Source organism: Echinops telfairi, unplaced genomic scaffold (assembly GCF_000313985.2).
Source record: "Echinops telfairi isolate 266 unplaced genomic scaffold, ASM31398v2 ScPeMD7_70;HRSCAF=299, whole genome shotgun sequence".
NCBI classification, from domain to species: domain Eukaryota; kingdom Metazoa; phylum Chordata; class Mammalia; order Afrosoricida; family Tenrecidae; genus Echinops; species Echinops telfairi.
This window is the reverse complement of record NW_022103968.1, coordinates 14,939,851-14,955,737: the sequence shown is the minus strand read 5'-3', so window position 1 is coordinate 14,955,737 and position 15,887 is coordinate 14,939,851. Positions and strand designations below refer to the sequence as shown.

Here is a 15,887-nt window from a genome sequence, read left to right as displayed (position 1 = left end):
TGGATCGAAACCCACCATGCAATCACTACACTACCAGGGCCTTCACCAACCCACACTACACTACATATACACCCAGACACCCCCTCCACAGGCATGCACTCACCGCACCCACACACACAATCACACCACATCATATCATATACCACACACATTCACTATACCCACACACCACTGTATCTATTTCCCATGCACGTATTCACCATATCTACTCACACAACACATACACACACCACACAACAAACACATCACACACACTCACTGCATGCACTCACACACATATACTATAGCCCCCACCAACTTAGGATCCCAACCTTAACACAATTCCCGGCCCTCCTATAACTAACCGCTGGGTGCTGGGAAGAGGCTACTTTATGATGAGCCCCTCAATCATCAGAGGACAGGAAACGGGAAAGGGGACAAAGGGTAAAGCACTATGACATCCGTACGGCTCCTCCAACGTACGGCTCCTCCAATGTCGGGCCCTCCTTCTAGGACCACCAGGAACTTTGAGGTCTCAATCAAACCCCAAGTTCCTAACCAAACTTAACTCCCTGCCTTCAAGTTGATACTGGCTCAGCAACTTTACAGGACAGGATAGAACTGCCCCGTGAGTTTCTGAGCCGGTAACTCTTTATGGGAAAAGAAAGCCTTGTCTTTCTCCCAAGGAAAGACGTAGTTCTGAACTGCTGACCTTGCTGCTACCAGCCCAGTGCATAACCATTATGCCATCAAGGCTGGGATCGGGAGCACCATACCTTTGCAGGTGAAGCACTTGATGTGGAAATGCTTGGTCTGGACCCGCAGCACCTCGCCCTTGCATGGCTCCCCACACTTGTGGCAGTGGATGACAGGCTTCTCGGAGGAGTGGGGAGGGTCCTGAGGGTGGGCCACTGGAAGAAACAGAACACAAGATTCAGGGGAGGAGAACACAGTCCTGCAAAAGAGGCCGTGCTGGGGGGTCACTACCAATCTCACCACAATGAACTGTCAAATGATGGACACAGTCCTTTGATAAGCATGACTTGAGCATTGTCTGGGCCATAATCAGGTTAGTAGGACACAGAGGTAAATAAAAAGTTGTGGCTTTGAAAGCATGGTGGTGGTGGTGGGGGATCCTGGCCTTGCTTCTTTGTAGAACTGTCTGTCTCTCTCCCTTCCCATGCGCCTTTGGGGCTGTATCAGGCCTACACACTGAGCAACTAAATAGATGGTGGCTCTGCTTGCGTCATTGTTTTACATGCACTTAGAATCCCTGGGTGGTGCAAATGGTTGCCGGGTCAGCAGCTCAACAAAGGGTGCGACTCTGGAGTCACCCAGAGGGGTCCTGGAGAACGGCCATGCCTGCTCTCCTTCCTCCCAGAGGTCCTCAGACACAGAGCATTGGACATCTAACCACCGAGGTAGTTAGAGGACAGCGCGGTCTTTCCTGGCCTGGACCCGCTCAACGGCAGCTGGTGGTGGCTGTTCCCGGCCTCTGGTTCCACCAGCCACAGCTCATCTGACTGTGGCACCCCACACCACCCATTGGAGGTGAGTTAGGAGCCTTCCCTGCACACGGTCGGGATACCCACACTGCAGGCAGTGGCAGGAAAAGTCATCGTGCGGGTCTCTCTGCACGTCAGTTTCTTCTGCGGTAAAATGACAAAGATGGACGGAGGATCTCCAGCCTCCCCTTCCCCTCTCATAGCATCAGGCTTCTAGGGCTCATTCTCCCAATGTCCCCCGTGTGGCTGTCACTGGGGAGTCATTGGGACTCTCCCCAGAACAGGAGCTGAGGATTTAGAGGCCACCCCTTCCAGAGAGGGTGTGATTAAGCAAGGGTCTTCTTCCAGGGTGCGGGGGTCCCCAGCCCGAGTGCTCAGGTTGGCATTCACTGCCATCTCCTGCTGCTGCCGGGAGCCCTTCGAAGGGGGTCACCCGATAGATAAAACTGCATTACCTAAGTACCTGCATGCGTGGGACAGGGGATAGGAAGAGTGAACCTAAAATTAACCACTGACACAAAGCACAAAGATCATTTGTTTTCTCTCTGATGGTAAAAGGGGTGGGGTGGGGGGCAGAGGGGAGAGGCGGCGGGTCCCTCTGGAACTGGATTCGACAGGACCTTTCAGCCAGGAGCTCCCTGCTCCCTGTGTCTCTCAGACCATGGAAACGGACTCACTTTGCCTGGAAAGAGTGCACAAGACGCGCCAAGGAATCCAGGAGCACCAAGTGCCTCCCGACAAACAAGCTGCTTCTTGTGCGAGTTTGCTCGGGGCAGGTGTCGTTTCAGGTGGAATACCTGTCCGACCGAGAGTGCCCTGGGCAGTTCCTGGTGTGGTGACACGCCTGCACTTCTTTATCTACCTGCTGACCCCTCTCTCAGAAAGCCGAGTGTCCCCCACGCTCGGGACCCTGAGCTCACCTGAAGCATGAAGGAGGGGCGTTGTTCACCACCTTTGTGAATGGCCCCGGGCCTAACACTCTTCACGGACGAACAACAGAAACCACGGGGGCAGAGAGACAGCGGTCGGTGTCCGATACGAAAAAATAATTTATAATTTATCAAGGGTCACAAGAGTGGGAGGGGAGGGAGGGAACAAAGAGGAGCTGGTACCAAGGGCTCCAATAGAAAGTAGAGGTTTAGAAAATAATGATGGCAACTTATGTACAAATATGCTTGAGACAATTGATGCATGGAGTGTTATAAGAGCTGTTAAGAACCTCCAATAAAATGTTTTTTTTAAATAAAAATAAAATGAGCAAATGAAAGAAAAGAAAAACAAACAAACCTTCCCTTAGCAATATCTGCTTCAAGCACTGCAGGAGAAACAGGGAGTTTTAAAAACAGTTCTCTTTTTAAAGGAATATCCCTGCTTCCTGTAAAAACGACCTAGCTGCTAATACAGGTTGGAGGTTCACGCCCCCAGGGGCACCTGAGGCTCTCCTTCTGAAAAGCAGTCCCGAGACTCAATGGAGAGCAGTTCTCGTCTGGCCCACACGGGGTCGTCGTGCCTGGGAACCAACCTCCGAAAGCACAAACCTGTCAGCAAAGGAAAGCGCTAATAATACTTTCCACCAGCAGGAACCCGGAACGGCGTCATGCTGCATTCCATCCAAGGCGGAGAACCTGCAAAACCAGGCACTCCGGCTGAGTTCTGGCTCTCCCCGGTTTCCACTGTACAGATTGAGCACCTACTGCACGGCAGCTCTTTCTGCAAGGTGGTTAACGCCATTCCCGTCCGGAGAAGGAAAAAGCAGAGCCGCAGAGCCCATGAGCAACCTGCCCAAGTAGCAGGAAATGCATGTCCAAAGCCTGCCTGGGCTCTTAGGACTTCTGTAGCGTGTTTCCTCCATGTTATTTGAATACACAGGAGACTGCTGTAAGCCAAGCAATTGGTTTGTGTAGCCAAGCTCAAGTGCAGTCCTGCAAGCAGTAGCTGGGACTTGGCGGATAAAGAGACCGCACACAGCAGGTGGGAGAAGCTACCGTGGGGAAACGTGGACCTGGAGATCACACCTCAGGGGGATGCGGCTTATTAATAAAACAAAAAATGGTCTCAGCCCTACGGAACTGGGGGTGGCAGAGCTGGGGGTCCTCAGGCAAGAATTCTGCGCACTAGGAGGAGCCCCGATGAGGCAGGGGTTACACGCTGGGCTGGGATCCGCAAGGTCGGCAGTCCAAGCCCACCAGCAGCTCTGTAGGAGACAGATTTGGCTTCCAGTCTGGGAAACCCACAGGGGGTGGTGGTGGCTGTGAGGCATCATGGACTGAGTTTAGTTTAGAGCAACGGTTCTCAACCTGGGGGTCGTGACCCCTTGGGGGGCGTCAAAGACCCTTTTCACAGGGGTCACCTGATTCATCACAGTAGCAACACGACAGTGATGAAGTAGCAAACGAAAATAATTTCATGGTTGGGGGGTCACCACCACATGAGGACCTGTATGAAAGAGTCGGGGCACGAGGAAGGTGGAGAACCACTGGTTTAGAGAGTTTCCGAACTATTTCCCCGAGGAGTTCTGACAATGCAAAGCAGGCTCCGGAGGAGAGGTAAGCATGGAGGAGATGTTTCCTCTCCAGAAACGGGACTAGCACGGAGTGGGTCTCCCCCGAGGATGCGGGAGGATGCGCCATTGGGCAAGAAACTGGACCCGAGTCATGCATTTCCTCTAGGTGCTGGAATTTACTCTGGCTAAGCAGCGAGCCCTGCCAGTAATGATGAGGGAAGGAGAATGGCTCTTCGCGTCTCAGCTCCTCCGGTGCCACAAAGGTCAGGCTGAGCACCAGCCGCTGCCTTTTGTAGCCCTTCCCGTGGAGGATGTATTTAATGCTCGCAGGCGAGCAGGGGATCCGTCATGTTGGTTTGCCTCTTCCTCGTTTAAGACACCTCGTAGACACACAGCAGAACCCGTTTGTGAAGGAAGGGCTTTCCTGACTGGCGGTGGTGGTTAGGTGCCAGCGAGCTCTTTCCCCACCCATGCAGACCCACTGCCCGGTCCTCCGCCACCCTCACCATCTGAGCCATCTTTGAACCCTGGTTGCAGCCACTGTGTCTGACTTCAGGCTGACAGAATGCAAACCCCACTGGAGATTCAGATGGTTATTGCAGCCCCACTCAGAATCAGTGCACACAAGAGACTCTCTCCTTTAAAGAAAAATAAAGAAGCTCTTTTTCTGCCTCTGACAGCTTGGTGATTACCACATATATGCTGCTGGCTCAATTCTGCATGTCTGGAATATGCAGAGCCAGCTGCAATCCAGACATGAATTCTGTATTCTTTGATTAGCCAACAGTCTCCATGGCTAATTGTTACTTGGCTGCTATATCTTCCAGGACCTGGGTGGTCCCTGCTTAGTCTACTGATGGGACGCGAAGGCATAAAGGGAGAGTAGAGGCCTTGTTCAAAGTTCCCAGCGGGTTATTGGCAGGGGGACACTTAGCACCTGGGCTCCCCAACTCTTTCTACTGCACCTAGTCAATGATTGACCTGGCCCCCGAGCAGACATGGCTCACTGGGTCTGGCGCTAAAGTAAGAGTGGCCCAAAGAAAATCTCATTGCATGAGAATGATTGATGTACTTCAATTCCGGTGCTGAAGAAGAATATAGAAGTAAGAACAATCAACTCTGTCTTGGAAGAAGTAGAACCAGAATGTTCTTAGAAGCGAAGGTGACATGACTTCATCTCACATACTTGGCTACAGTGTCGGGAGAGGCCAGTCTCTAGAAGGACACCATGCTTGGTCGAGTAGAAGGACAGCAAAAAGAAGGCCCTTGACAGGACAGACGGACACAGTGGTTGCAGCAGCCGGTCGCAGCCTAACAGCAATCGCGAGCCCAGTACCGGACTGGGCGGTGTTCGGTTCTGTTGTGTCCAGGGTCCCTGTGAGTCAGAACCAACCCTATGGCACCTAGCAACAACATCACAAACCTGAGTGATAACTTGCTTTGAACTAACTAGGACCCCTCAGGTCACGAGCAAATACCTCCTCCCAGGCCCCCCTTTTCTTTGCAGAGTACCAACATGTCCTTAAGGAACCTTTGGGGCTGGACAGCACGGGATGGGTTCCCAATCCTCCTTGGCAACACTTCATCCTTCCACCCTCAGACTCTTTCATCCTTCATCTTGCCAGCTCTCTCCGGCAGGAAGAGCAAGCACTGCTGGCCTCACGTTACAGCTGGGGGAAACTGAGGCTCAGAAGCATGAACTGACCCACCCGAGATGACACAGCCGACAAAGGCAGAGCTGACAGGGAACAAACTCAGGGACCTCTAATCTGGTGTTCTTTGTAGAATGACAATCCCTTAAGTGCCACGTCGGAAACCGTGCAGTCAGCCCTGCTGTCAGCCCTGCTCCTGCCGCCCTCATTCCCCACCGAATTCTGTCCCTTGTCATGCGTCGCCACTCCTAATCCTGGCCCTCAACTCCCTTTCTTTCAGACGATGGGGAGGCCTCGCCTCCACGCTGGCTCAAGGCTCGCTCTCCTCCAAAGCAGGGATGGTCCACTCACAGAGACGGGCACAGTGACTCCATCCCACAGAGGCTGGCATGGAAAGGGGCTGCGCTGTGGAGAAAACTGACAGAAAATCAGCCAGGTGATGCAGGCCAGGGATAGGCCATGTGTGTGGCATGAAGCCTGGACAGGCACTTGATAGGCAATGGTACTTCACCCCTGTGGTCTGGCTCTCTCAAAGAGCCCATGTCCTCGGAAGAATCAGGAGAAAATGACCCGAGAAGCCCAATGGCGGGGCGACTACCAGAAACCTCACCAGGGCTCCTCAAAACTGCCAACTTCATCCAAACCAACGACCCCAGAGACTAAGCTCTAAAATATGCTCACATCTCAAAATCACCAATGGTCTAAATGCATATACAAATCCCCCTTTAGCCAGACTCCTGACCATGCTAAGGCCTCTTTGCTGAAAACGAGAAACTGCCGCAAGGAGCCTAAGGAGACTCGGAGCCGAACACCCCAGTGGTCACCTGACTGGAATCCTGGACCAGAACTCGGAGTATCAGGAAAAATGAAGGAAACCTGGACCAACGCTGCTGAACAGCTTTCTGGGTCCTCAACCCATCGAGACGAAGCTCCGTGCTGGGCTTCAGAGATCACTGGCCACCAAACCCCTCAGGAGGAACTAGCATTTGCTGAGTGCTAAGTGGTCTGAAAGGCAAGGATGTTACTCTGAGGGCTAAGGTGTGCCTGACACAAGCCATGGTATTTCCAATCACCCCAAATGCATGTGGAAGGTGGACCCTGACGAGGGAGGAACGGTGTGTCTGGATTATGGTGCTGGCAAAGAATACGGAAGGTATAGGCTCCATCTCACGTCCTTTGGACATGTTATCAGGAGCGATCAGTCCCTGGGGAAGGGCATGCTGCCTGGTCAGGGAGAAGGGGAGCCCTCCAGGAAATGCATCGACACAATGGCTGCACCAATGGGCTCCCACAGAAGAGCAATGGTGGGGAATGCCAGCACTGGCAGGGCTCGCTTCCATTGGATGTTGGGTTGCTATGAGTTAGAATTGCCTCAACAGCACCCCCCACCAAGTGATCTGGAACTCAGATGGTCAATCCCGGGAACAGAGCACTAAAAGTCACCAAGCCTCTGCTACAAGTGCACGTGGAAATGCCATGGGGTCAGGCTCATGACTTCTGGTCTACATACCATCCTCATTTCCCCCGGGGCCTTCACTCCCATGGTACATTCCCCGCTGACTGGTTTCTCCTCTCCTCACCAGCTCACAGGGTCCAGTCTCTCACAAGTGGGTGCTGTGGTTGCCCGGAACCGAAGATGTTGTTTCCCTGCAAGTCCTGCATCATCCAATATGTGGACAGTCCCCAGCACGGAACATCCTCCTGTCCCGTGTGCCCTGTTTCACAATGCACTCATCCCGGGATGACCAAGCAGCAGGCTCAATGGCCAACCCCTCCTCATTTCTGGCAGGGTTCTGAATTCAGAACATACAGCACCCTGAGCTGTCATCTCTAGGATTCAGGGCTGAGTGTCTGACTCAGGGCAAATACCGTGATCCCCCACCCAGCTCCACTCCGGGGACACTTGAAGCTACACGGAAGTCCTGACCCTACGAAGTCTCAATAAGTCACTCAACCGCACCACTGCATGGTTAGAAGAGGTGTAGTTTAGTGAATACTGACTATGTTCTGGGCACCGTGAGAGCTATTTTCTACCCCCATCACAATGAATCCTCTCAGCGGCCTTCTGGGGCTCTCTTTTGCTACGCCTCTTTCACAGGAGAAACCGAGGCTGGATGTTGTAGAATACCATGTCCAAGGTCACACAGAGAAGCAGCAGTCTGATGCTAAAGTCCTACAGAGGGGGGATTTCCATAGACAACCCCAGGTTCACATCCAGCAGAAGAGGACTCCGGGCTGATGCATGCACAGGCCTGGGTCTGACTCCACAGCTCCTAAACACTCGGCTCCCAAACACAACACACCCACACACACACCCACACACACACACCCCAAAACCACTGCCATTGTGTGAGTCCAAGTCACTCACTCACTGCCGTCGAGTCAATTCTGACTCATCGCTCCCCTATATACAGGACAGGGAGGGATACACTCTGTGGGTTTCCGAAACCGTGACTCTTCACAAGGGTAGACAGCCTCATCTTTCTCCCCTAGACAGGCTGGTGGTTGCAAAGTGCTGACCTTGAGGTTAGAGCCCGAGGCGTAACCACGACGCCACCCGGGCTCTTTCCCGAGCCTGTACATTTTACCGGCACAGCCAGCCTCGCCTTTCTCCCGAGGTGCATCTGGTGGGTTTGAAGGCCCGGCCCCACAGGGCTCCTTACTGATCACCCAGCTGCCCCGTCATTCCAAAGGCACCACCTGCTGGCAAACAAGCAGATAGAAGATGCCCCTTCGATTATAAAGAGGAAGCCTCACGGGATGCTGCGATCTCTGGGATGCCTGCGGGTGATAGACCAAGGACAACCCAAGTCCAGTCCGGCCCGCCCCGGGGCTCCGCCTCTGGGCAGAGCCCACAACTGGAAAACAACCTTGAGCTGGGATGGACCAGGGTTGGGGTCACAAGGTGCTACCCTGCCTGGGAAGGTGGACTTCTGCTCAGAGACAGGACTCCGATTCTCCGGCAAGGCCCCCTTTAGCACGGGGTCCATACCCAGAATGTTTTCATTGCTGCCACCCCGTTCATTCTTGTTACCTTGCAAACACACCTCGCCCTGGTGGCTCCAGCTGGGCCCCGGTTTCTGCCCCCACCTACACCCTTTCTTCCTGCTAGAGTGCCACTAGTATTGAGCCTAAGAAACCAGAAACTCAGGTTGAAGTAAAGCCATAGAGGGTTTAATTTGCAGTTTACCTAAAAGTCCACTTCCTGCTGCGGCAAGTGGTAGTTACTTGGAGCTACACGCTCCTACCCCTGTCATTAGTTGTCCAAAGTGATCTTTCTCTTTAATCGGCTGCCACCACCCAATTTTCTTAGACCCTGTTAGTTTGGTAATCAGCATTCCTACTTGGCAGTAGGCACCAGGCGGCCTGGGCACAGACACTCCCAGAGGGCAGGTAGGTGATACTGGCTCCACTCCAGCCCCCCTGCTGCTGTGGCTTACTCTTGTCAGAGGCTCCCGTCCCTGGGCTGCCTTTTCCATGATAACATGTTTTTTTAAAAAACCTCTATCCGGTTGATTCCGACTTACAGTGACCGTAAAGGACAGGGTCGAACTGCCCCTGTGTGTTTCCAAGACTGTAGTTCTAGACGGGAGTAGAAAGTCCTGTCTTTCCCTGAGAAGCGCTGGTGGTTTTGAACAGCTGAGCATGCAGTGAGCAGCCCAATACTTAACCACTATGCCACCAGGGCTCCTCTGAGAACCCGGTGGGTCCTGGTCATTCCTCCAGACGTAAAATGTGCTGTCAGCAATGGCTCAGCTGGGCTCCTGATTATAGAACCAGCCCAGCTTAAAGCCAGTTAATCGGCTCCCTGTCCGTCCGTCCAAGAGGCACCAGGATTATAATACCTCAGCCAGGACGATCCTCCCCATAGGTGACATGACACGCTTGCTCTGGTGCGCTGCACCTGCCGTCTCGGCACCGAGGGAGCCTTGCAAAGGGATTTAGCACCACCTAAATGAGTGCACTTCTTGGGCATGTCTTTTGACTGAGATGACTCAGAGAGCCACCACCCTCCTGTGACCTGCCTTAGAAGTTCTCAGCCAGGCTCAGCGGTGGAACCTCGGAGGACAGCCCTGTGAGGACAAGCTGTGCGCTCACCTCCCTGATCCTGCACAGAAAGGTCACGAAGACAGGGGGTGGAGGGGGCGACCTGAGCTCACTCCGGGAGCACCAGCCTGGCCCCAGAGATCCCATAGTCAGCTGAGTGTCAGGACATACTAATCTGAATGCCAGGAATTTCTGAAATATTACAAAAATCCCCTCTGAAACTCAATATAGCCCTTTAAGGTCACCCAAGGACCTTAAATTGTCCCTGTCCCAGCAATTCCATTTAGAAAGGGATCAAGCCAAGCACTTGGGCATTGGCGTAAGTCTGAATCTGTAAGACGGCCAGAGAGCCACCTCCGTCCTCGCTCCAAGAGAGGGGAGGCGGTGGGGGTGTGTGTGGCAGCACTGGAGCCACTTCTGGGAACGTAAGTTAAAAGAGAGCACCCGGGGCGCCTGGTGCGGTTCAGCACGGACACACTGGCACCTTGCCTAGTTGGACATCCCAACATCTAATTTTTGTGCGATCCCATGAGTCCATCTGACTCAGAGCACCCTGAGGGTCAGAGAGGAACTGTTCCAAGTCACGGCTGGATGGTTTCAAACTTTCAACTCAAAGCCCAGTACCACTCAAAGCGGCCCTGGGGGGCAGGAAACAGTCTGTTGGCAGGCCGCAATGCTTCCCCCTCTTTGCCTTTTCTTTTTGGCTGATTCTACTCGTTGCCCATCCTGGTGGCATGGCGGTTACGTGTTAGGCTGCTAACCTCAAGGTCAGCACTTCAAAACCACCAGCCATTCCGAGGAAGAAAGATGAGACTTACTCCTGTAAAGGGTTAACCGTCTCAGCAACTCACCCACCCTGTCCTGTGGGGTCCCTGAGAGTCAGAAATGACTCGATGCTGGAGATACACTGGGAGTCATTAACAGGTAAACACAAACAATGAAAATGTGTTAGTACTTCGCAGTTTATAGAAGGAATTCAAATATCACCTCTCCCTGGATCCCATCAACTCCCAGCTAGCCTCAATCTACACCTAAGGACACAGCTTCAGAGACAGTAAGGGAGTCGTTCCAGAGTGGTGAACTGGGGCCACTCTGACCACCACCCCGAGCCCAGCCCACTGCCATCAAGTCACTTCCAACACAGACTCTCCCTAGGTCCTGCCCACCCCTACACCCCCATATCTTGAAACTGAGGATCTTTCCAAATCAGAGCCTGCCTGCCCCCCTCTGGAAAGCAGGCTGCCAAAAGTTTCCCGGCATACCACAGTGCCCACAGTCCCATGGCTTGTCGGCAGCCTGGAATTCAGGTGGTTATTGTTGGTACAGATCGTCCCTGTGGGGGGCAAACAGCTAAGTGCTCAGCTGCTAACCCAAGGGTTACAGGTTCGAGTCCACCCCGAAGTGTCTCAGAGAGATATCCAGGAGCACTTCCCAAACACCAGCCACTGGGATCTCTGAGAGTCTCGGTGAGCCGGTCGACTCAGTGGGTGTCTCAGAGGGAGGGACTTTCTGTGACTGATGGTGACTGGGTGAGGAGGGAGGGAGGAAGCCAGGTATGTCTGAAACCAGCACACAGGGCCGTCTACAAGGGCAGGGGCGAGGAGCTGGGGTGTTCCACCCAGAACCTGCCCTCAGGGAGCTTACGATCTAGGGTAGGGTGTGTGTGGGGTGTGTGTGGGGGGTGTGTGTGGTATAAGTGTGTATGTACTGTGTGTGTTGTGTGTGTATACTGTGTGTGGTCTGTGTGTGTACTATGTGTGTGTGTGTGTACTGTGTGCGTGTGTGTACCATGCGTGCCGTGTGTGTGTGCTATGTGTGCGTGTAGTGTGTGTGGTACGTGTGGTGTGTGTGTGCACGGTGTGTGTGTGTGTGTAGAGAAGACAGTGAAGAAAGCATGGGCAAGGACACACGGGTGCATGGGGAGGGATGGGGATGCAGGAAGGAAGGACTGCGCTGCGCGGTGGAGACTGACCCATGTGCCGCCGGCAGGGAGGAGGGCGGGACGGGGACTGGAGAGCCGGAGGAACTGAGTTGTGAGGGTCTGGCCGTGGGCCTCGCAGTCACTGGCTACGACCCTGTGGGTTGCTAGATGTCATGGGAGACAGCAGACCTTGGTGTGTGACATGGCCGTGACAGCAGGTGGCTGCTCCATTGGCGTGTTTGTCTAATGGCTTTACTGGAAATAATGCCACGGAATTACCATGCACCTACTGAAACATTTCAGTGGGCTGTCAGGTGTCCACAGAGTTGAACAGCCATCACACAGCCTACGTTCAGAACATTATCATCATCGGCCAGGGAAACTCTAAATCCCAGAGCTGCCCTTCCCCAGCCCTTCCCTTGCCCGACCCTGAGAGCTCACTCTTCCGCACCTCTGCAGTGTTGAAGCAGCGGGTGTGATTGTCTCTGTGAGTCTTGGCATCTCCGTGTCTGCATGGCAGTCGAGGAGGAATGGCTGTGCCCAGATAGAGATCAACACCACACCTTTGCCTATCTCAAACCCAGCCCGCCCGGTTGAGGCATTACATTTGTGTAGTTGTTTCACCAACACAGACCCACCCTGACAAATGTCCTTAGAATCACTCCATCTCTGCTGCCTTCTCAGGAAGGAGCTCATAAGGAAACATAAAAAACTGGAATGAGATGCTTCCAGGCTCAACTCATTTCTCAGGGGTTTTCAGAAACACCACTTGCCTAGAGGTATGTCAACACCAGCGTCGGCACCAGAAATTTGCCAGAAAATGAGAGACAGAGGCCAGGCGACGTCTATAAGCAATTGCTTCTTCACAGAAGTGGGGACGGGGAGTGGGAGGGTGGGGTGCGGGGGTGGGGGAGTGGGGGGCTAGCCAGTCGGTGGCAACTTGAATCCAACTCATGGTGACCCCACGGACGACAGGGGAGAGCTGTGTGCCCCAGAACCTGCAGTAGTTGATTTTTCAGAAGCAGATCACCAGGCCCTTCTTACAAGGCACATCCGAGTGGACTGAAGCCTCCCATCTTCTGGTGAGCGAGCCATCATGCTATCTATTTGCACCACCCATGGGCTCCTGGGAAGGGCTTATTGCTGTTATTGTTGGGTGCCATTGAGTCCAGGCCCCGCGTAGCAGAGGGGTTTTCTCAGCTGGAATCTTTATAGAAGTAGAGAGCCAGTTCTTGTCTTTCGAGAAGTGCTTTGGAACTGCCAGCCTTTCAAAACACCACGTTCTGCACAGAAAAGGCAGTCCCTGAGTTATCTGGGGCTCAATCTCTGTAAAGCAACCTTATAGGGGCCTGACACACAAAGTCCGAGCGCTGCAGCCACTGGCCACAGGAGGCTGCTCTGGCCAGGACCTGCACCGGGACTTGGCATACTGGACACAGGACAGCAGGGGGTGGCGTACATGGAGAGCACAGAGCAGTATCTGTGGGGACCAGGTTTATGGAGACTGGGAGCAAGGCTGCTGGTGGTGGACCTGGCCACCACTGTCCTACTGGTGTGGCCACTTCTTGACGATGTGCAGCTACTCCCACTGCCCAGTCTGTGAGCACCCTGCCCCAGCCAGTGTCTGCAGCAGGCATGGTGTTGTTGTGACCGGCCTGGTACAGTACTGCTGGGTGGAGAATGAAGCCAAGGAGAGGAGGAGGAGGAGGAGGAGGAAGGGCTACAGGAACTGGGGTGCTCCTTCACTCTGGGAGTTTGAGTTCTTTAAAACCAGTAGGTGGGGATAATAAACAAAAGGAGAGTTACTTTCCCTTAAACAAAACATAACCACGTGATTGGGCCAGGGATGTTGTGGTCAGATGTCGAGGGGATCCCCAGGTTACTGCAGAACTGTCTGTTCATTTCTACTTCTGCTAGAATTCGTTTTGTGTATTTTGGAGCCCTGTCATTAAGAGCATATTTAATAAGGTTATGTCTTCCTGGTTGATTGATCCTCTGTTATGGAATGGTTTTGTCTCTTATAATGAATTTTGACTTAAAGCCTATTTTATCAAAGAGTTGTTGGGTTTTTTTTTGCCACTCCATCTTTTCCACCTTTAGATTTTTAACTTTGTGATGCCTTTGTGTATCGCGTGCCCCTCTGTGGACAGCAGATGGATGGGCCGTGTGTTTTTATCCACTCTTTGCCCCATGACTGGCTCATCCAGTCATTTAATCCAGTGGCATTCATTGTGACTGCTGACAGGTAGGAATTTATGGCTGGCACTTTGTTATGGGGTGTGTGTGTGTGTGTGTGTGTGTGATGGTTTCTTTGTTCCACCTAATTTTCTATACTGAGTTCTGTTTCTGGATTTTCTTTGCATCTTCACAACATTACTGCATTGCAGCTAGTACTATCTGCATTTTATATGTGGAACAATACTAAAGAGAGGGTCTGAGACATTAAGTAAATTGTCCAGGTCATGCAACTAGAAGGAGCAGGGCCAACTATTCAGCTTGCCCGCCTAGAACCCAGCCCTTCTGTTTTCCTTGAGCTTCGAGGGTAGGTGAGGAGTTGACTCTGTCCTTCAGGAAGCACCGGAGATGTGCGCCCTGGACACCAATCCCAGCACTTGTCCCCGGTCACCCAGCACTGCTCGGGAAAGAAGTGGTACAGCTTGCGGATTGCACGACTCCAGAGGGCACCACTCCACACATAGATGGCCCCTTCCAGGCTCATCCGCAGAACGGCTCCGGATCATCTTGTCCCATACTGTATTGTCCCCAGCCCTGACGGACAGTGTAACGGCCTACCCTGTCCTGATGAGCTCCTGGGCTCTGTGTGCTGGAGCCATGCACAGCGGCTGGCTTCTCTGCCTCTGCACTATGCAAAACTGCCACCGCACTGTTGCCTTGCTGCGGTCACGTGGTTGGCCTGGGCTTCGCCTGGCGGTGTCTCCAATATATCAGTTCCTTCCATTAGCCAAAAGCACTCTTGAACTCTTGTTTCAAAAGCCCAAGCTGTTTCTGAGTCCTGTGACGTGGCGCAGGGACGTCTCCAACTCAGGACGGAGTGATGGCAGATATGCCCTGGACCCACAGAATGGCCATGCCGTTCCCACTCCCGGTGCCAACTGCCTTGCAGGCTTGCTGTGACAACTCGCTCTCAGACATTCCCCAGGGAGGGGTGCCCTCTCTCCAGATGTCCCAAATGACAGTATTTCGGGAAATGTGCTGATATTTCAAATATGAATGCTACGTAGTATGTGATGCCAAAAAAAAGAAAAGTGGAGGCAAAGAGCTGTTTCCCGGAGGGAGGGCTGTTCTGCTGCGGGGTGGAATGGTGAAAGGCAGCCTGCCCATGCCATGGCCATGCCTTGCTCCCTGAATGCAGAAGCCAGGGGTCCAGAGGAGCAAGGTGAAGGAAGCGGGCTGAGCAGAATCACCTGGGAAAGTTATTCTGAGGAGCAAGCTGAAGTGCAAACAACCATCGGGCTAAGCTCAGCTTCAATCAAGCAGCCTTCCACTCCGACTCTAGTGCCGGGCCAGTTCTTCAACGGCGTCACCACCAAAAAGACACGGCACCAAATTCTGCTCAGTTTCTGTGCATGAGTAAGTGGCCAATAAAGGATTCAGAAGTTGTTTTGAGAAGATTTTCCAGTTGCAGGTGAAAATACCCAGCTGATCCAGAATGTCTCTATTGGCTGAGCACCCGAGGAGCCCTGTTGGCATAGTGGTTCCGAGTTTGGCTGCTAACTACAAGGTCAGCAGTTCGAAACCACCAGCTGCCCCATGGGCAAAAAATGGAGCTTTCTACTCCTTTTAAGAGTGACAGTCTCAGAAACCCACCGGGGCTGTTCTACTCTGTCCTGCGGGGTCGCTCGGAGTTGGTATTGACTCGGCGGCAGTGAGCTTGGCTGGTGTGAGTGATTAGGCACTCAATAACTAACCCAAAGCACAGCGGTCTGAGAGCATCAGAGGCGCCGAGGAAGAAAAGACCTGGCACTCTGTTCCTGGGAAGAATTTTAAAAAGACACAAATCCATAGTCGTCGAATTGATTCCCACACTCAGTGAGTCCTGGAGTCCCATGGGACAGCTGTACTCTGTTACACAGGGTCTCTTGTGGATGAGAATTGACGTGAAGGTAGCGAACAACAAGAAAACCCAAACCCAACCCACTGCTATACAGTCACTTCCAACTCATAGCAACCTCAGAGGGCGGAGCAGAACTGGGTTTCCAAGCCCGCCGTCTTTATGAGAGCAGACGGCTGCACCTGTCTCTGCGGAGGGGTTAGGGGGT

The 15,887-nt window shown here is 53.1% G+C and overlaps 1 protein-coding gene across 1 annotated transcript in view; it reads right to left on the bottom strand.

Moving 5' to 3' along the window:
* LOC123521801 (actin-binding LIM protein 1-like) overlaps nucleotides 1–15,887 on the bottom strand; it is a 77,731-nt gene that overhangs the window by 48,887 nt on the left and 12,957 nt on the right. The window contains exon 2 of the mRNA XM_045291240.1: nucleotides 756–890. Coding sequence (XP_045147175.1) covers nucleotides 756–890 — 135 coding nt within the window. The remainder of the gene's footprint in view (nucleotides 1–755; nucleotides 891–15,887) is intronic.